At 57.3% G+C, this 12,488-nt stretch overlaps 3 protein-coding genes across 3 annotated transcripts in view; 1 reads left to right on the top strand and 2 right to left on the bottom strand.

Annotated features, from left to right (window-relative positions):
- PTSG_12529 (uncharacterized protein) overlaps positions 1-4,908 on the top strand; it is a 13,013-nt gene extending 8,105 nt beyond the window's left edge. The window contains exons 6-7 of the mRNA XM_004992400.1: positions 199-686; positions 976-4,908. Of these exons, the coding sequence (XP_004992457.1) occupies positions 199-686; positions 976-4,407 (3,920 nt within the window). The 3' untranslated portion in view covers positions 4,408-4,908. The remainder of the gene's footprint in view (positions 1-198; positions 687-975) is intronic.
- On the bottom strand, positions 4,797-8,495 carry PTSG_07044 (uncharacterized protein). The gene is made up of 11 exons (XM_004992399.1): positions 8,267-8,495; positions 7,991-8,065; positions 7,700-7,787; positions 7,459-7,491; positions 7,100-7,179; positions 6,761-6,934; positions 6,375-6,502; positions 6,117-6,244; positions 5,663-5,756; positions 5,454-5,503; positions 4,797-5,231 (listed from the first exon to the last, which is right to left on the bottom strand). The coding sequence occupies exons 1-11, from the start codon at positions 8,380-8,382 to the stop codon at positions 5,175-5,177; spliced, it is 1,023 nt and encodes a 340-aa protein (XP_004992456.1). The 5' UTR covers positions 8,383-8,495; the 3' UTR covers positions 4,797-5,174.
- A 171-nt stretch (positions 8,496-8,666) lies between these two features.
- Positions 8,667-12,431, bottom strand: PTSG_07043 (uncharacterized protein). Its single transcript, XM_004992398.1, has 9 exons — positions 11,932-12,431; positions 11,529-11,619; positions 11,238-11,351; positions 10,866-11,028; positions 10,545-10,656; positions 10,305-10,396; positions 9,861-10,017; positions 9,603-9,695; positions 8,667-9,370 (listed from the first exon to the last, which is right to left on the bottom strand). The coding sequence occupies exons 1-9, from the start codon at positions 12,328-12,330 to the stop codon at positions 9,125-9,127; spliced, it is 1,467 nt and encodes a 488-aa protein (XP_004992455.1). The 5' UTR covers positions 12,331-12,431; the 3' UTR covers positions 8,667-9,124.
- Positions 12,432-12,488: the final 57 nt, after the last annotated feature.

The raw sequence follows: 12,488 nt of genomic DNA, 5'->3' as shown, positions 1-12,488 counted from the left end.
TATCTCTCTCTCTCTCTCGCTTGTCGCTTTGCGCTCTGCTTCAATGCGTGTGCAAGCGAGAGCCCCGCTTATCCTCCATTGGGCATGCTTTCTCCCACACGCGAAATGCAACACAGCCTGAGTTGCAGAAACAAAATCATGAAACTCTTCGCAACTAACCCCTCCCCCCCCCCCACACACACACACACCACAACACAGGCCAACCTGGGGATTATGTGGTGACGTACACGGCTGTCGACTCGTCTGGGAACGAGGCGAGGATGGACGTGACGGTGCGCGTGGTGGACGCCACCAAGCCGCGCATCGAGTTTAACCCGCTGCTGCTTGTTGTGGAGGCGGCAGTCGACAACCCAGACTTCCTTGCGGGCGTGAGCGCGTACGACAAAGTGGACGGGGACCTCACATCCAAGGTGCGCACCAACGCGGCCTCTGTTGTGAACCTTCGCAGTCCAGGCGACTACGAGGCTCGCTACTTCCTCGCTGGGCCAGACAGCAGCGGCAACTTTGCGCAGGACCAGCTGCGCACCATCCGCGTTGTCGACACCACCAAGCCCGTGCTGGTGCTTGACCCGCCAACCAACCTGACCCACGAGGCAGGCACGCCCTATGTTGACCCGGGTTACCGCGCCACAGACACGCTTGACGGCGTCCTCACAGGCACCGACCAAGTCCAGATCTCAAACGAGGTAAGCGTGGTCGCACCCGCACCCTTGTTTTGTTTCTGGTGGTTTGTGTTTGTACTTGTGTCTGTGCGTTTGAGTTTGCGTGTGTGTGTGTGTGTGTGTGTGTGTGTGTGTGTGTGTGCGTGCGTTTGCCTCTTAATGCTGCTTCTGCCGATGTGATTACACTCGCAATTGCACATGCTCACTCACATTCACACTCTCATGTAATCACACTCACCCCACAATCTCATTTACTCACCCACATTCACTCCCTCACTCCCCTTCCTTCCTGTCCCTCTCCGCCACTCTTCAGGTGAATGTGTTTGCACGCAACTTTGAGGTGTTCTTCGTCACGTTTACGGCGACAGATCAGGCGGGTAACACGGTGACTCGAATTCGCACCGTCACTGTGGTCGACACAAAGCCGCCCGTCATCACCATCAGCGGCGACAGCGAGGTGTTCACAGAGGCTGCCCTGCCGTACACAGATGACGGCGCAAGTGCCACGGACGTGCGGGATGGCGACATCACGCCCAACGTCGACAACCCTGTGAACGTGTTCCCCGCATCGGTGCCAAAGATGTTTGCCGTGACGTACGTTGCGCAGGACGCTGCGGGCAACATGGCGACAGCCACTCGCCAAGTGACCGTCCGCGACACGCTTTCCCCCACGGTGACGCTGCGTGGTGCTAATCCCTTCTACATCGAGGCCGGCGTGGCAAGGAGCGTGCCTGGTGTGCAGGTGTCTGACCTGTACGACCGTGAGCAGGACATTGCGCTGGTGAGCAACGTCGCCGATGTGAACATCCGGCCTGCCTCCACCCCTGCCGTGTACACGGTGACCTACACGGCCACAGACCGCTCCGGCAACTCGGCGTCTGTCACGCGCAAAGTGATTGTGGAGGACACGACGGAGCCGTCCATCCTGCTTGAGGGCGCAAACCCGCTGGAGTGGGAGGGCGGTGTGACGTGGAGAGACCCGGGCCTGAGCGTGGCGTTTGACTCGTTTGACGGTGACGTGAGCGCGAGCACTATCACGGGCGTGCAAGTGCGCGATCTGGGTGTGCGGCAGGAGGCCCAGTGCTCATTCTCAACGGCAGAGATGTTTGCTGAGCCGCCCGCCCCAACCTCCTACCACTCCACCCCGCCCAGCGTGCGCTTCGTGGACGTGTTTGCCCCGCCCAACACCGTGTACGACATTGTGTACACTGTGAGCGACCGTGCAGGCAACCAGGCGTCCCGCACACGCTCTGTCGTCATCCGCGACACCATCCCGCCGCAGGTGTACCTGCGCGGCCGCCGCTCCATGTACATCGAGTACCTCACCCCCGAGATGATGGCAGACCCCGCGTTTGCGGGCATGCTGTATCCGCGACCGGGTGCGGAGGCCCAGGACCGCCTGGATGGCGACATCTCTGCCAGCATCTGTGTGACGGTGTCACGGTTTGAGTTTGACGCGACGCGGCCCGGTGCGGTGGCGGCGTTCAACGAGACCCTGCCGTGGTACACGCTGCGGCAGCGGTCTGGGTTCAACAGCCTGCTCAACTCCGAGCCCGTGGGCACGCTGTTCCTGGTGGAGTACGTTGCGCTGGACGGCGCGGGCAACACGGGCAGCGAGATGCGGCGGGTACTGGTGCGCGACAGCACACCACCGCTCATCACCATCGGAGGCAACGACACTGTTGCGGTGCCATATGGCACGACCGTGGCACACGTGGTCGGTGGCTACAGCGCACACGACTGGCACGATGGTGACGTCACAGACAGGGTGCGCGTGCACGGTGTGGGGGACATTGACGTGTACGTGAGCGCCAGGTACACTGTCACGTACCGCGTTGCTGACCAGGCCAACAACACAGCAGAGGTGTCGCAGATTGTGGATGTGCTGCCTGTTGTGCGCCCGGCACCAGGGTACACGGTGACAATTCGCTTCCAGGCGTTCAAGAACCAGATCATCCCAGACGTGCCCGAGTTTGAGCGCATGATGACGCAGGACGTGTTTGGCGGCGACTTTGCCATTGTCCTCTCCGTGGAGGAGCGGGCCGTCAACTCGGGTTCGGAGACTATGGTTGAGGTTGGCGTGCGCGACCGGGACACGCTGGCGTGGATCCCGTCGACAGAAGTGGCGCGCGTGGTTGAGGCGTCGCGCGCTGTTGCCAACGGCGACATCTTTGGGTTTGGCGTGGCCGCCGTCAAGGCATCCGGCAGCTCCAGCGGAGGCAGCGGCGTGGGGACGGGCGCGGTGGTGGCTGCCGTCGTGTGCGTGGTGATCGTGGTGGCGGTGATTGCGTTTGTGGTCATCCGCCGCCGCACACACCGCAACGCCCTGGGCCCGTCACCCGTGCACAAGCCGTCCGGGTGGGACGAGTCCAACCCGCACCCGTACCGCGTGGAGCACGCTGGCGGGGGCGCGCGGAGCCCGCGGCAGAAGAAGGGCAAGAAGCCGTCCATGCTTGACATTGACCATCGCGAGCGCGCGTCCATTGGCATGACGTACGAGAACCCGCTGTTCCAGAACCGGAAGAAAGCGCCGGACAACGGGTTTTACGAGCTGGAGAAGCACCGCAATGCGCCAGCCCAGCAGGACATGTACATGCCCGCGGGCCAGAACGGCGAGGCCCCGCGCGGGTTTGGGTTTGAGGTGTTCCAGGGCGGCCTTGGCGTTGCCGAGACAGACGATCAGGACTACGACAAGCCCGTCGTGCGCGCAGCAGACCCCAACGACGTTGGCATGTACGACAAGCCTAAGGTGCGGCTGGACGGCAGCGAGGGCCTTGGCGGTATGATTGACGACGACGATGATGAGGTGTACGACCTGCCCAACAGGGGCGGTAGGAAGGCCGCGATGCCGCCGCCGCTGCCGGCAAAGAAGAGCGACGCTGCGTTTGCTGGCATTCTGGAGGCGACTGGCGGCGACGACGATGACGACGATGAAAGCGACGGAACGCCGGACCTGCTCGCCCACGCCGTGACGCTGCCGGGCTACTTTGGCCAGATGAAACGCGACGCAGCGGAGGAGCGGCTGCTGGAGGAGGCGCCGGGCACCTATCTGTTGCGTGCAAGCAAGTCGGTTGGGGGCGTGGTGCTGTCGTGCAAGACGCCTGCGGGCCATGTGGAGCACCACGTGATGGAGATGAACGAGTCTGGGCGGGTGACAATCAACGCGGACCAGCTCAACAACTGCGTGGGCCTGTCGCAGGCGATTGCCATGCTGCGCAGCGCCAACACGTTCCTGCCGTATGTTCTCACGCAGCCGCTCAAGGACACGAGCGAAAGCAGCGACGTCACCCTCAACTTTGTGCGGGGAACATCTGAGCGGCGCCGCGGTGGGCGGCAGCAGCCACCACCGCTCAAGTCGCGATCGAGCGGTGCAGCCGGCGGCGACAACGCGACCACCACTGCCGCTGGTGGCGGGGGTGCGCCGTTTGGAGGGTCGTCGCGGTGGCTGCATGGCGCCATCTCCCGCAAGGAGGCGGAGAAGAGGATGGCTGCTGCGGGGCTGACGGATGGGCTGTTCCTCGTGCGTACCAAGGACAAGTCGTATGCGCTGACCATGAGCGATGACAAGCGCGTGAGCCACCATCTCATCACGCCTGCGCCTGGTGGTGACTGGGTTGTGAACAACAAGCAGCTGCCGGAGCGGTGCGAAACGGTTGAGGATGTCATTGCACTGCTGGCACGCACGCGTGTGGACACGGTGCCTGCCAAGCTCACCACGCCACTGCAGCCCGACGCTGAGGCGTAACGTAACCACGTCTCATGCGTGTGTCTTTGTGTGTGCGTATGTGTGTGCGTATGTGTGTGTGCGTGTGTGTGTGTGCGCGCGCGCGCGTGTGTGTGTGTCTTTTTTTTTCTTTGTGTGTGTCTTTTTGTGTGTATCGGTACTTTGACCATTGTGTTTTGGTTGTGTGCCACCAACGCTCACGAGGCTTCACCACCACCAAGTTAGCTGCTGCTGACCTTGCTCATCCTGCTAGTTGTTTCTGTTTCCCTCCCCTTCTCCCTTTCGTATCTCTTGCCATAGGTGTGAAGCTTTCACAACGTATGTGTGTATGTGTGTGTGTGTATGAGTTTGTGTGCGTTTGTGTGCTCTCCTTGATTGCATTCGGTGGCTGTGGGAAGTGCCATTTCGTCTTCCTGTGTTTTGCTTGCTTTTCTTGGCCCCCATTTCTCGTTTCCCTGTTTGCTGTATTGGGCTCAAATCGAACCACCTCAGTGAACAGCGCCATGACAGCTGCCTGCCGACAATGATGATGATGTTGATGATGTTGATGATGTTGATGATGATGACATATGTAACAGCATGTTGCGCGGGTGAACCGCTGGCAGGAAACGCCTGCCGGCAACATGGCAAAACAGGCGAGGCAGGAGGTAATGTGATGTAACACAACACAACAAATCGGCGTCAAACAGGAGCGAGCTCTCGTGCACAAGTCATGGTGTGGGATTGATTGTTGGCGTGGTGGTGTGCGAATAGAGACTGCTAGGGGGCCGTGCTGCTGCTGCCATCCATCACATGTTGATGGATGAACGATACAGCCTCTCCTTGTGCCTTCGCGCATGCTCCAACTGTGAAACGGGCCCGGGAGGGGGGACAGGCGAGCAAGTGGTGATTCGTGTGAGATGTGGATGGAAGCAGAGTGCAAGTGTGTGTGTGTGTGCGTATGTGTGTGAACAAGCAAGCGTGTGTTCCGGAAAGGACTGATCATACACACACAACACAACATAATACAACACACACACACGCGTGCGCACACATGCATATACACCATTGCATGTACACGTACGCACCTTTTTCGCCTTGCGATATGCCTTGACAAATTCGCCAACTTCCATTTCGTCTGAACCAGATCCGACACGAGTCAAATGCATGAGCGTGAGCGAAGTCTTGAAGCGATGATCACATTTGCATCATAGTCGGTCACGAAGCTTGTGTGCATCGTGAAAAGGTAAACAGCTAATTGCTACAGGCGAGTGCGTGAGCAGATGCATCAACGGACCATCGTGAAACTTGTCCAGAATTTCCTCTGCTTGTCCTTCCGCCTCCGACGCCTGAACTGCCAGTGTCGCTGCAATTGTGTCCGAGTTGAATTGCTAGATTTGTTTGTTTGTTTGTGTGTGTGTGTGTGTGTGTGTGTGTGTGTGTGTGTGTGTGTGTGTGTGTGTGTGTGTGTGGGTGTGGGTGTGGGTGTGTGTGTGGGTGTGGGTGTGTGTGTGTGGGTGTGTGTGTGTGGGTGGGTTGGGTTGCGCAGAGGGGGTGACAGCAGCGTGAGTTGTGTTGCAAGGGAGAACGTCATGACGATGCGGTGCACACGTTCAACACTTGAGGGGAGAACAGATGGACAGGACAGAACAGAACGAGAGGATGGAAGGGGGGGGGTTCAACGCACACATACACAACAAACACACATGCATGTGGCGAGCGAACGCGTGTGCAACATCGATTGTACTCACGTCGGCCAAATCCGTTTGCTTGGACACTTTTGCCTGCACGCTTTCTGTCCGCCTGAAGATTTCGTCCTGAAGAGACTTCAACTCCGCCTTTGCCGCATTCAACTCGGGCTCCATCGACAGGTTTTGTTCTGCCAGGTGAACCACAGTTGTGAATGTGTGTGTGGAGTGTAAAAGGAAGTGCTTCTGCATGCAACGAAGATCGAGCAAGCAAATACACACACGCACACACACACATGCTCACACACATGCGTGGCGTACCTGCGAGAACAGCGACGGCGTGCTTTGTGTGCTCGACGGCCTGGATGCACTGGTTGGTGTAGTCGAGGCCCTCCACGAATTCGTCGATTTTCGCCGATGACGAGCGTAGCGCCTCAAGCTCCTCCATGCTGGTGGTGGTGATGACGATGTGGTCATGGGGTGATGGCATGATGGGTGAAGACATGGTGATGATGTATGATGTGGTGGCGATGATTTGTTGGTTGGATCGTGATGGCGAACGGAGAGGGCAGTCAAGCAGTTGCGTCGATGGAAGCAAAGGTACAGTGACATGCAACATACACACATGAAATACAAACACATGTACACACATGCATACACATGCACACAGAACTATATGTGCACAACACGAAGACGATGGCGCCAACCTCATGTCTTTGATGAGGTGCTCAACATCTGGGAGCGCCGGCAAATGCGCGCTGCCAGTGCTGGCGCTGGCGCTGTGTGTATGTGTGTGGGAGTGACCCGTTGCATTTGTGGACGCCGAGTAGTGGCTGTGCTGGCTGTAACTGGGGCTGTGTGTCGACGGCGATGTTGGGGACCTGAGAGATGTCAAACACAAGACCGGTGCAGGAGGAAGGAGCAAAAGTACAACGTCATCTCATACATCTTTACGCTTGATGCCAAGATTGCGACAAGTGATATGAAGCAGGAACAAAGGGCCAATGGTGCTAGCGCTAGTGATCATGTGCCGCACACAGACGTACATGAGAAAGTGCGGTGGGTTGTCGGTGAGTTGGCGGATGACCTGATGCGCGACCTGGCCGAGATCAGACGTCATGCTCCACTGCTCATGCCGTACGCGAGGGACAGAGAGACAGAGACAGAGGTGGGTAGGGGCGAGCGGTGGTTTGTAGGGGGCGTGGTTGTGTGTGTGGGTGGGGGGGGGGAGGGGTTGTGCGTGTGTGTTGTTTTATGTGCATGAGACAATGTGACACGCATGCACACACACAACACACACAACACACACAACACACACAACACACACAACACACACAACACACAACACACACGCACACGAAACTATCGACTGCAGTGTGCTGTATGTCACATGCGTTTGCCGTACCTCTTGCAGAAGATGGCAGCCAGTGACAGATCCCTGCATTGTTGGGAAACAAGAACAAAGGCCACGTGCGAGTGTGTGTGTGTGTGTGAGCTGGCTGCCTCGAGATGGTGCCTGCCGGTGTAGGATGTCCACAACGTTGTGCAGGCAGGTCAGAAGAAACAAGTGACAGCAAGAACAGCAAGAACAACAACAGCGACAGGTAGTGGCGGACAGCAGCAGCAGTTAAGACACATGTGCATACGGAAGAAGGCTCGAGCCATGGATGCTGCATGGGCGGGCCTTGGACGCTGAGAACCGGCGGCGCCTGGGGAAAGTTGATGGGAAGGAAGCTGCGCAAGCACAGACGACACAAACCAAGCGGCCGCATGCGTGTGCAGCGACAAGAATAAGAAGAAGAAAAAGAAGCGGCAAGAAGAAGAAAAGTGGTGAGGCCTGGAAGCTGTAGAAGAGCCAGTGAGCGAACAAACCAATCACGAGGACCAGCAATCTCCCCTACTCGACCGGGGAACAGGCGCACAAGAACGGAACCAACATGGTGAGGGTGAGGGATTTGCCTTTCGCCGTGAATGGAACACGGAACTTGCTGTTTGGCGTCACCGTCTCCACCCTGAACAACGGTAGAAGCAAGAAACCCGGCGTTAGTCAGTCATTGCTTCGATGCATGGTGTGTGTGTGTGTGTGTGAGTGTGAAGTAGCGCTCTTGAAGACAAATGGGGCTTTGAGGAGCTGGGGGGTTTGAGGACAAGAGGACGAAACACAAACACTCAGACAACCAAACTAGAACAGACAGAACAGATGGTGGGCACACCTGCATTTCGATTCCAAGGATTGGATATGTCTGCGGCGCAAGTCCGACAGGTGGGTGGTGGACTGTGACGCTTGTTGCGTCGCCGTACCACCACCAACACGGAAGCTGAACGACATTGGGTGGGTTTTGTTTGTGCGGGTCCACCAAAGAGGGGGGTTGGTTGGTTGGCTGTCTTCTTCTTAGCTCGTTGCTTGCTCTTGATGTTGTAGAAATGTAGTTGAAGATTTCCACCAACAATCCACAATGATGACACATCGAATGTGTGGTGCTGTTTGTTGGAGTGGCTGCTCGTCAAGTCACATCGCAACATCACGCACACACACACACACACACGCACACACAAACACACATACACACACACTCTCTCACTCTCACACACATGCTTCTCGTTGCGTGAGTGTGGCCATTATCATGCAGTGTAGTCATCAACGAAAGCTACAGTGGTCTGTATCATGTGTGGAGAATGAGGTCAGTCACAGAAACACACAGACACACAATCACACACACAAAAGGTGGAACTGCAAGAACACAAAAGACATTGAAAAGCAACTGTAACTGCAGCAATAGCAGCGCGAGAGTTAACGACTCAAAGACTCCCTGCCAAAAGTAATTCAGGACAGAACAGGCTGTAACACAAGAACAAGCAGATGCGAAATCAAATCGACCAAGCCACATGGAGGATACTGTTGCAACGTTGAAGTGCCCAGCCAACCGGCAAGGAAAACACGACAACAATTCACAGATCTGAAGCAGAACAACGGGAGAAATGGCAGACAGGCCACCGCCTTCACCTCCCCTCCCCCCCTCTCCCCCCCTCCCCTCTCCCTCTGGTCACGTTGCTTCACTGGTGTCCACCATTCACCACGACAGGTCGTCATCCTTCTTGAAGGAGAGGGTGGGGCTGTTTTCCGAGTAGAACTGGCTGTACCAGCGCCGGTGCTGGGCAATGAGCTTGTCCTCCTTGACCAGCACGGGGTTCTTGCGGTACATCTTGTTGTTCCACACCATGACGTCGCGCTCAACTTGCTTCGCCTCGCCAATCAGATAGAACTTGGACACAATTTGCGGCACCGTGAACGACGAGTAGATGGTGTGCGTCAGCTCCTGTTTGTGTGTGTGTGTGTGTGTGTGTGTGTGTGTGTGTGTGTGTGTGTGTGTATGTGTGCGTGCGTGTGTGTATGAGTATGTGTATGTGTGTGTGTGTGTAAAATTGAGAGAATATGCGTGACAATATGTGCAAGCGAGGAACATCAGACACAACAGACGGTAGAGCAAGGTGCTTCATCAAAAGACACACACGCCATACGCACATACGCACACACGCACATGCACGCACCTGGTAGAGGGGCTCGACGGGGGTGAGGGTCTGGACAAACACGCCGGTGCCGAAGAAGGAGGACCACTCGAGATACACAAGCCCAGGGCCAACCTGCAGTCGTGGTGGTGGTGATACCACGTGGTGGCGTTGAGGGTACCCGGGGAAAGGCACAAGGCTTCATGTGCGTGTGTGTCGTGCACACAAATACAAGGACACGATAGGCACACTTGCATGCACGCCCCCCCCCGCCCGCTCGGCACTGCAAGAGATGTGGACCTGTGTCGCCGTGAGCTTGATGTCCATGACGGGGAGTTCATGTCCGAAGATGGAAAGACGATGGACAAGGTTGAGGACGGAGAGATGCTTCTTGCCAGGCTCCTCCACAGGCGCCCACGACGCGTACCAGTTGTGTTTCACAAACTCAAACCGCGAGCTAATCGGACAGGAGAAGTGTGTGTGTGTGTGTGTGTGAGTGTGTGTGTGCGTGTGTGAGTGTGTGCGTGCGTGCGTGTGTGTGCGTGCGTGCGTGTGTGTGCGTGCGTGCGTGTGTGCGTGTGTGTGTGTGTGTGCGTTTGGGGGTTGCATACACGACACGACACACGACACACGACACACGACACACGACGACGTACACGTGACGACATGTGAGAAGAAAGCACCTTTGTGCTTCACAGAGACACAGGTCTTGCCAAACGACAACACGCACGCGCGTGCACGGACCTGTGTGTATCTCTGAGGTCTGTGCCCGAGAGGAGACCGGGTCCATGCAGGTAGTGGAGATGCGCCACGTCCGCGCCGTTCTCAGGCACCTCCTGCACACACGCACGCACGCACGCATGAGGGGAAGGAGGGTTGGAGTGGTCACTTGTGAGCAACATGTCATGCACACACGCACACAACACACAAAAACACACGTACACACGTACACAGCACACACGCACACACACAACACACGCGTACCTGGATGTGGCAGTTGAGGTAGTGGCGGGTGAACCCGCTCCACCACCAGCCGTTGTTGATCTTCTTCAGCTCGGGCGGGTACCACGTGGGATCCCGGTCCTCTGCATCAAACCTGATCACGGCAACGGGCAAGACGATGGTGGTGATGACGATGGTGAGAATGGTGAGGTGCGCATCTTGTCGTGAGACAGGCAGCTGCACGCACATGCGCACACACACACACACATACACACGCATACATCGTCACACATCACACGCACACGCACACACTCATGCACACACGCATACATCCACACATACATCCACGCACGCATACCGTACCAGAGGAGGACGTGGCCGTTGACCTCGTGGACGTGGTAGGAGGTGGTGTGCGCCTGCTCGGGGATCTTGGACTTGCTGTAGGGGATGTCTGTGCACTTGCCCTCGCAGTTGAACTTCCAGCCGTGGAACGGGCAGTGCAGCGTCTCGCCAACAACCATGCCGCCTGCAGCGCAAAGGAGGCGGAAGCGGGTCGGGTAGCGGGTGAAGCGGGTGAAGCGGGTGAAGCGGGTGAAGAGCGGGGGAGGTGACTTGTGAGTGAGTTATGGAAGGGTAGTGGCCAAGACACGAGAAGCCAAACGCAAAGCAACAAAGCAACACACACACACACACACACACACACACACACACACACACACACACACACACACACACCTGCGGCAAGGTTGGCGCCGAGATGGGTGCAGTAGGCGTCCAGACAGCCGACCTTGCCAGACTCCGTGCGGAACACAGCAAACTCCTTTCCAAGAATATGCACCTGCTTGGCGCCTTAGTTGGTGTGAAGTGTGTGGGTGTGGGTGCACAGGCACAAGCGTGTGGGCTAAAACGACGTGACCGCGCTCTCAGACTCGACTGTCGTGGCGGCGGCAAGAACATTGGCCAGTCACATTGGCCAGTCATATTGGCCAGTCATCACACCGCAACCAACACCCAGAGCTCACTCACTGCCTGGCTTGAGGTCGCGCGAAAAGCAGAGCTGGAACCAGCCATTGGGATACACGGGTGGAAGGTCGCCTGTCAACCGGCGCCGGCGCACCTGTCAGGTGATATTGGCAAGGGAACAGCGAGACGAAAGGCATCCTTGTGAACCAACTGCGACGCAACGCAACGCAACGCAACGCAACGCAACACACACACACAGACACACAGACACACAGACACAGACACACACACACACACACACACACACACACACACACACACACACACACACACACACGCGCACGCACACGCGCGCGCGCTCATGCACCGACGATGCAGCGCCTGTTCCGCCTCCTCAAAAGCAATACATTTCCCCGTTCACGTCGTCCACTGCCTCCCTCAACCCTGCCCCCGCCCTGGTGCACACCTCATTGGCGCGCTCGACGCGGCTCTGGTCCGGCTCCATCAGGTATCCGACGTCGTGCATTCGACGACGGTAGCGGGCAGGCACGAAGAGAAGGCGGTACACGAGGTAGACGGCGGTGAGGACGACAGTCCAGAAGAGGAGCCGACTGCCCATCACGGTGTCCACAACGACGCCAGCCTCTCCAACAACGGCCTCCCACTCACGCTGCACGGTTTCTGACTGTGGCAGCATGTCGGCAAGCTGCGCCACTGCTGTCGTGACCACCCCCATCTTTCCGTTTCTTCTGGCTGTGCAGTCTGTCCAAGCGAGGGCAGTGTCGTGCGTGAGCTTTGGCAGACAATGCACACCAGTGAACAAACAATGCGTGCAAACGCGAGTGCGTTTCTGTTGCACCCCCATTCACGCAAAAAGCAAGCAATCAGCAAGCAACAAGACACACAAAGACAGACGACCTTTGGTTGGCAAACAATACCAGCAGCAGGTGCACCCTCAACACCCACCCACTGCCAGGTTTTTGATGCAAGCAAACCTGGCCAAGGCAAATTTGCCTTTGTGTG

This window comes from Salpingoeca rosetta (assembly GCF_000188695.1).
Source record: "Salpingoeca rosetta unplaced genomic scaffold supercont1.16, whole genome shotgun sequence".
NCBI classification, from domain to species: domain Eukaryota; class Choanoflagellata; order Craspedida; family Salpingoecidae; genus Salpingoeca; species Salpingoeca rosetta.
Note: the sequence above shows the minus strand (reverse complement) of the source record. Positions and strands in the feature narration are given on the sequence as shown.

What these genes read in the sequence shown, in the direction of transcription:
- PTSG_07044 (XM_004992399.1), bottom strand. Translation starts at nt 8,382, where the DNA reads ATGTCGTTCAGCTTCCGTGTTGGTGGTGGTACGGCGACGCAACAAGCG. An exon ending in CATGGCTCGAGCCTTCTTCC is followed by an intron (nt 7,492 to 7,699) that starts GTATGCACATGT and finishes CCAACAATGCAG; the next exon opens with GGATCTGTCACTGGCTGCCA. An exon ending in GCTGCCATCTTCTGCAAGAG is followed by an intron (nt 7,180 to 7,458) that starts GTACGGCAAACG and finishes CGGCATGAGCAG; the next exon opens with TGGAGCATGACGTCTGATCT.
- PTSG_07043 (XM_004992398.1), bottom strand. Translation starts at nt 12,330, where the DNA reads ATGGGGGTGCAACAGAAACGCACTCGCGTTTGCACGCATTGTTTGTTC. An exon ending in GCGTCGAGCGCGCCAATGAG is followed by an intron (nt 11,620 to 11,931) that starts GTGTGCACCAGG and finishes ATCACCTGACAG; the next exon opens with GTGCGCCGGCGCCGGTTGAC. An exon ending in TCAAGCTCACGGCGACACAG is followed by an intron (nt 9,696 to 9,860) that starts GTCCACATCTCT and finishes CCACGACTGCAG; the next exon opens with GTTGGCCCTGGGCTTGTGTA.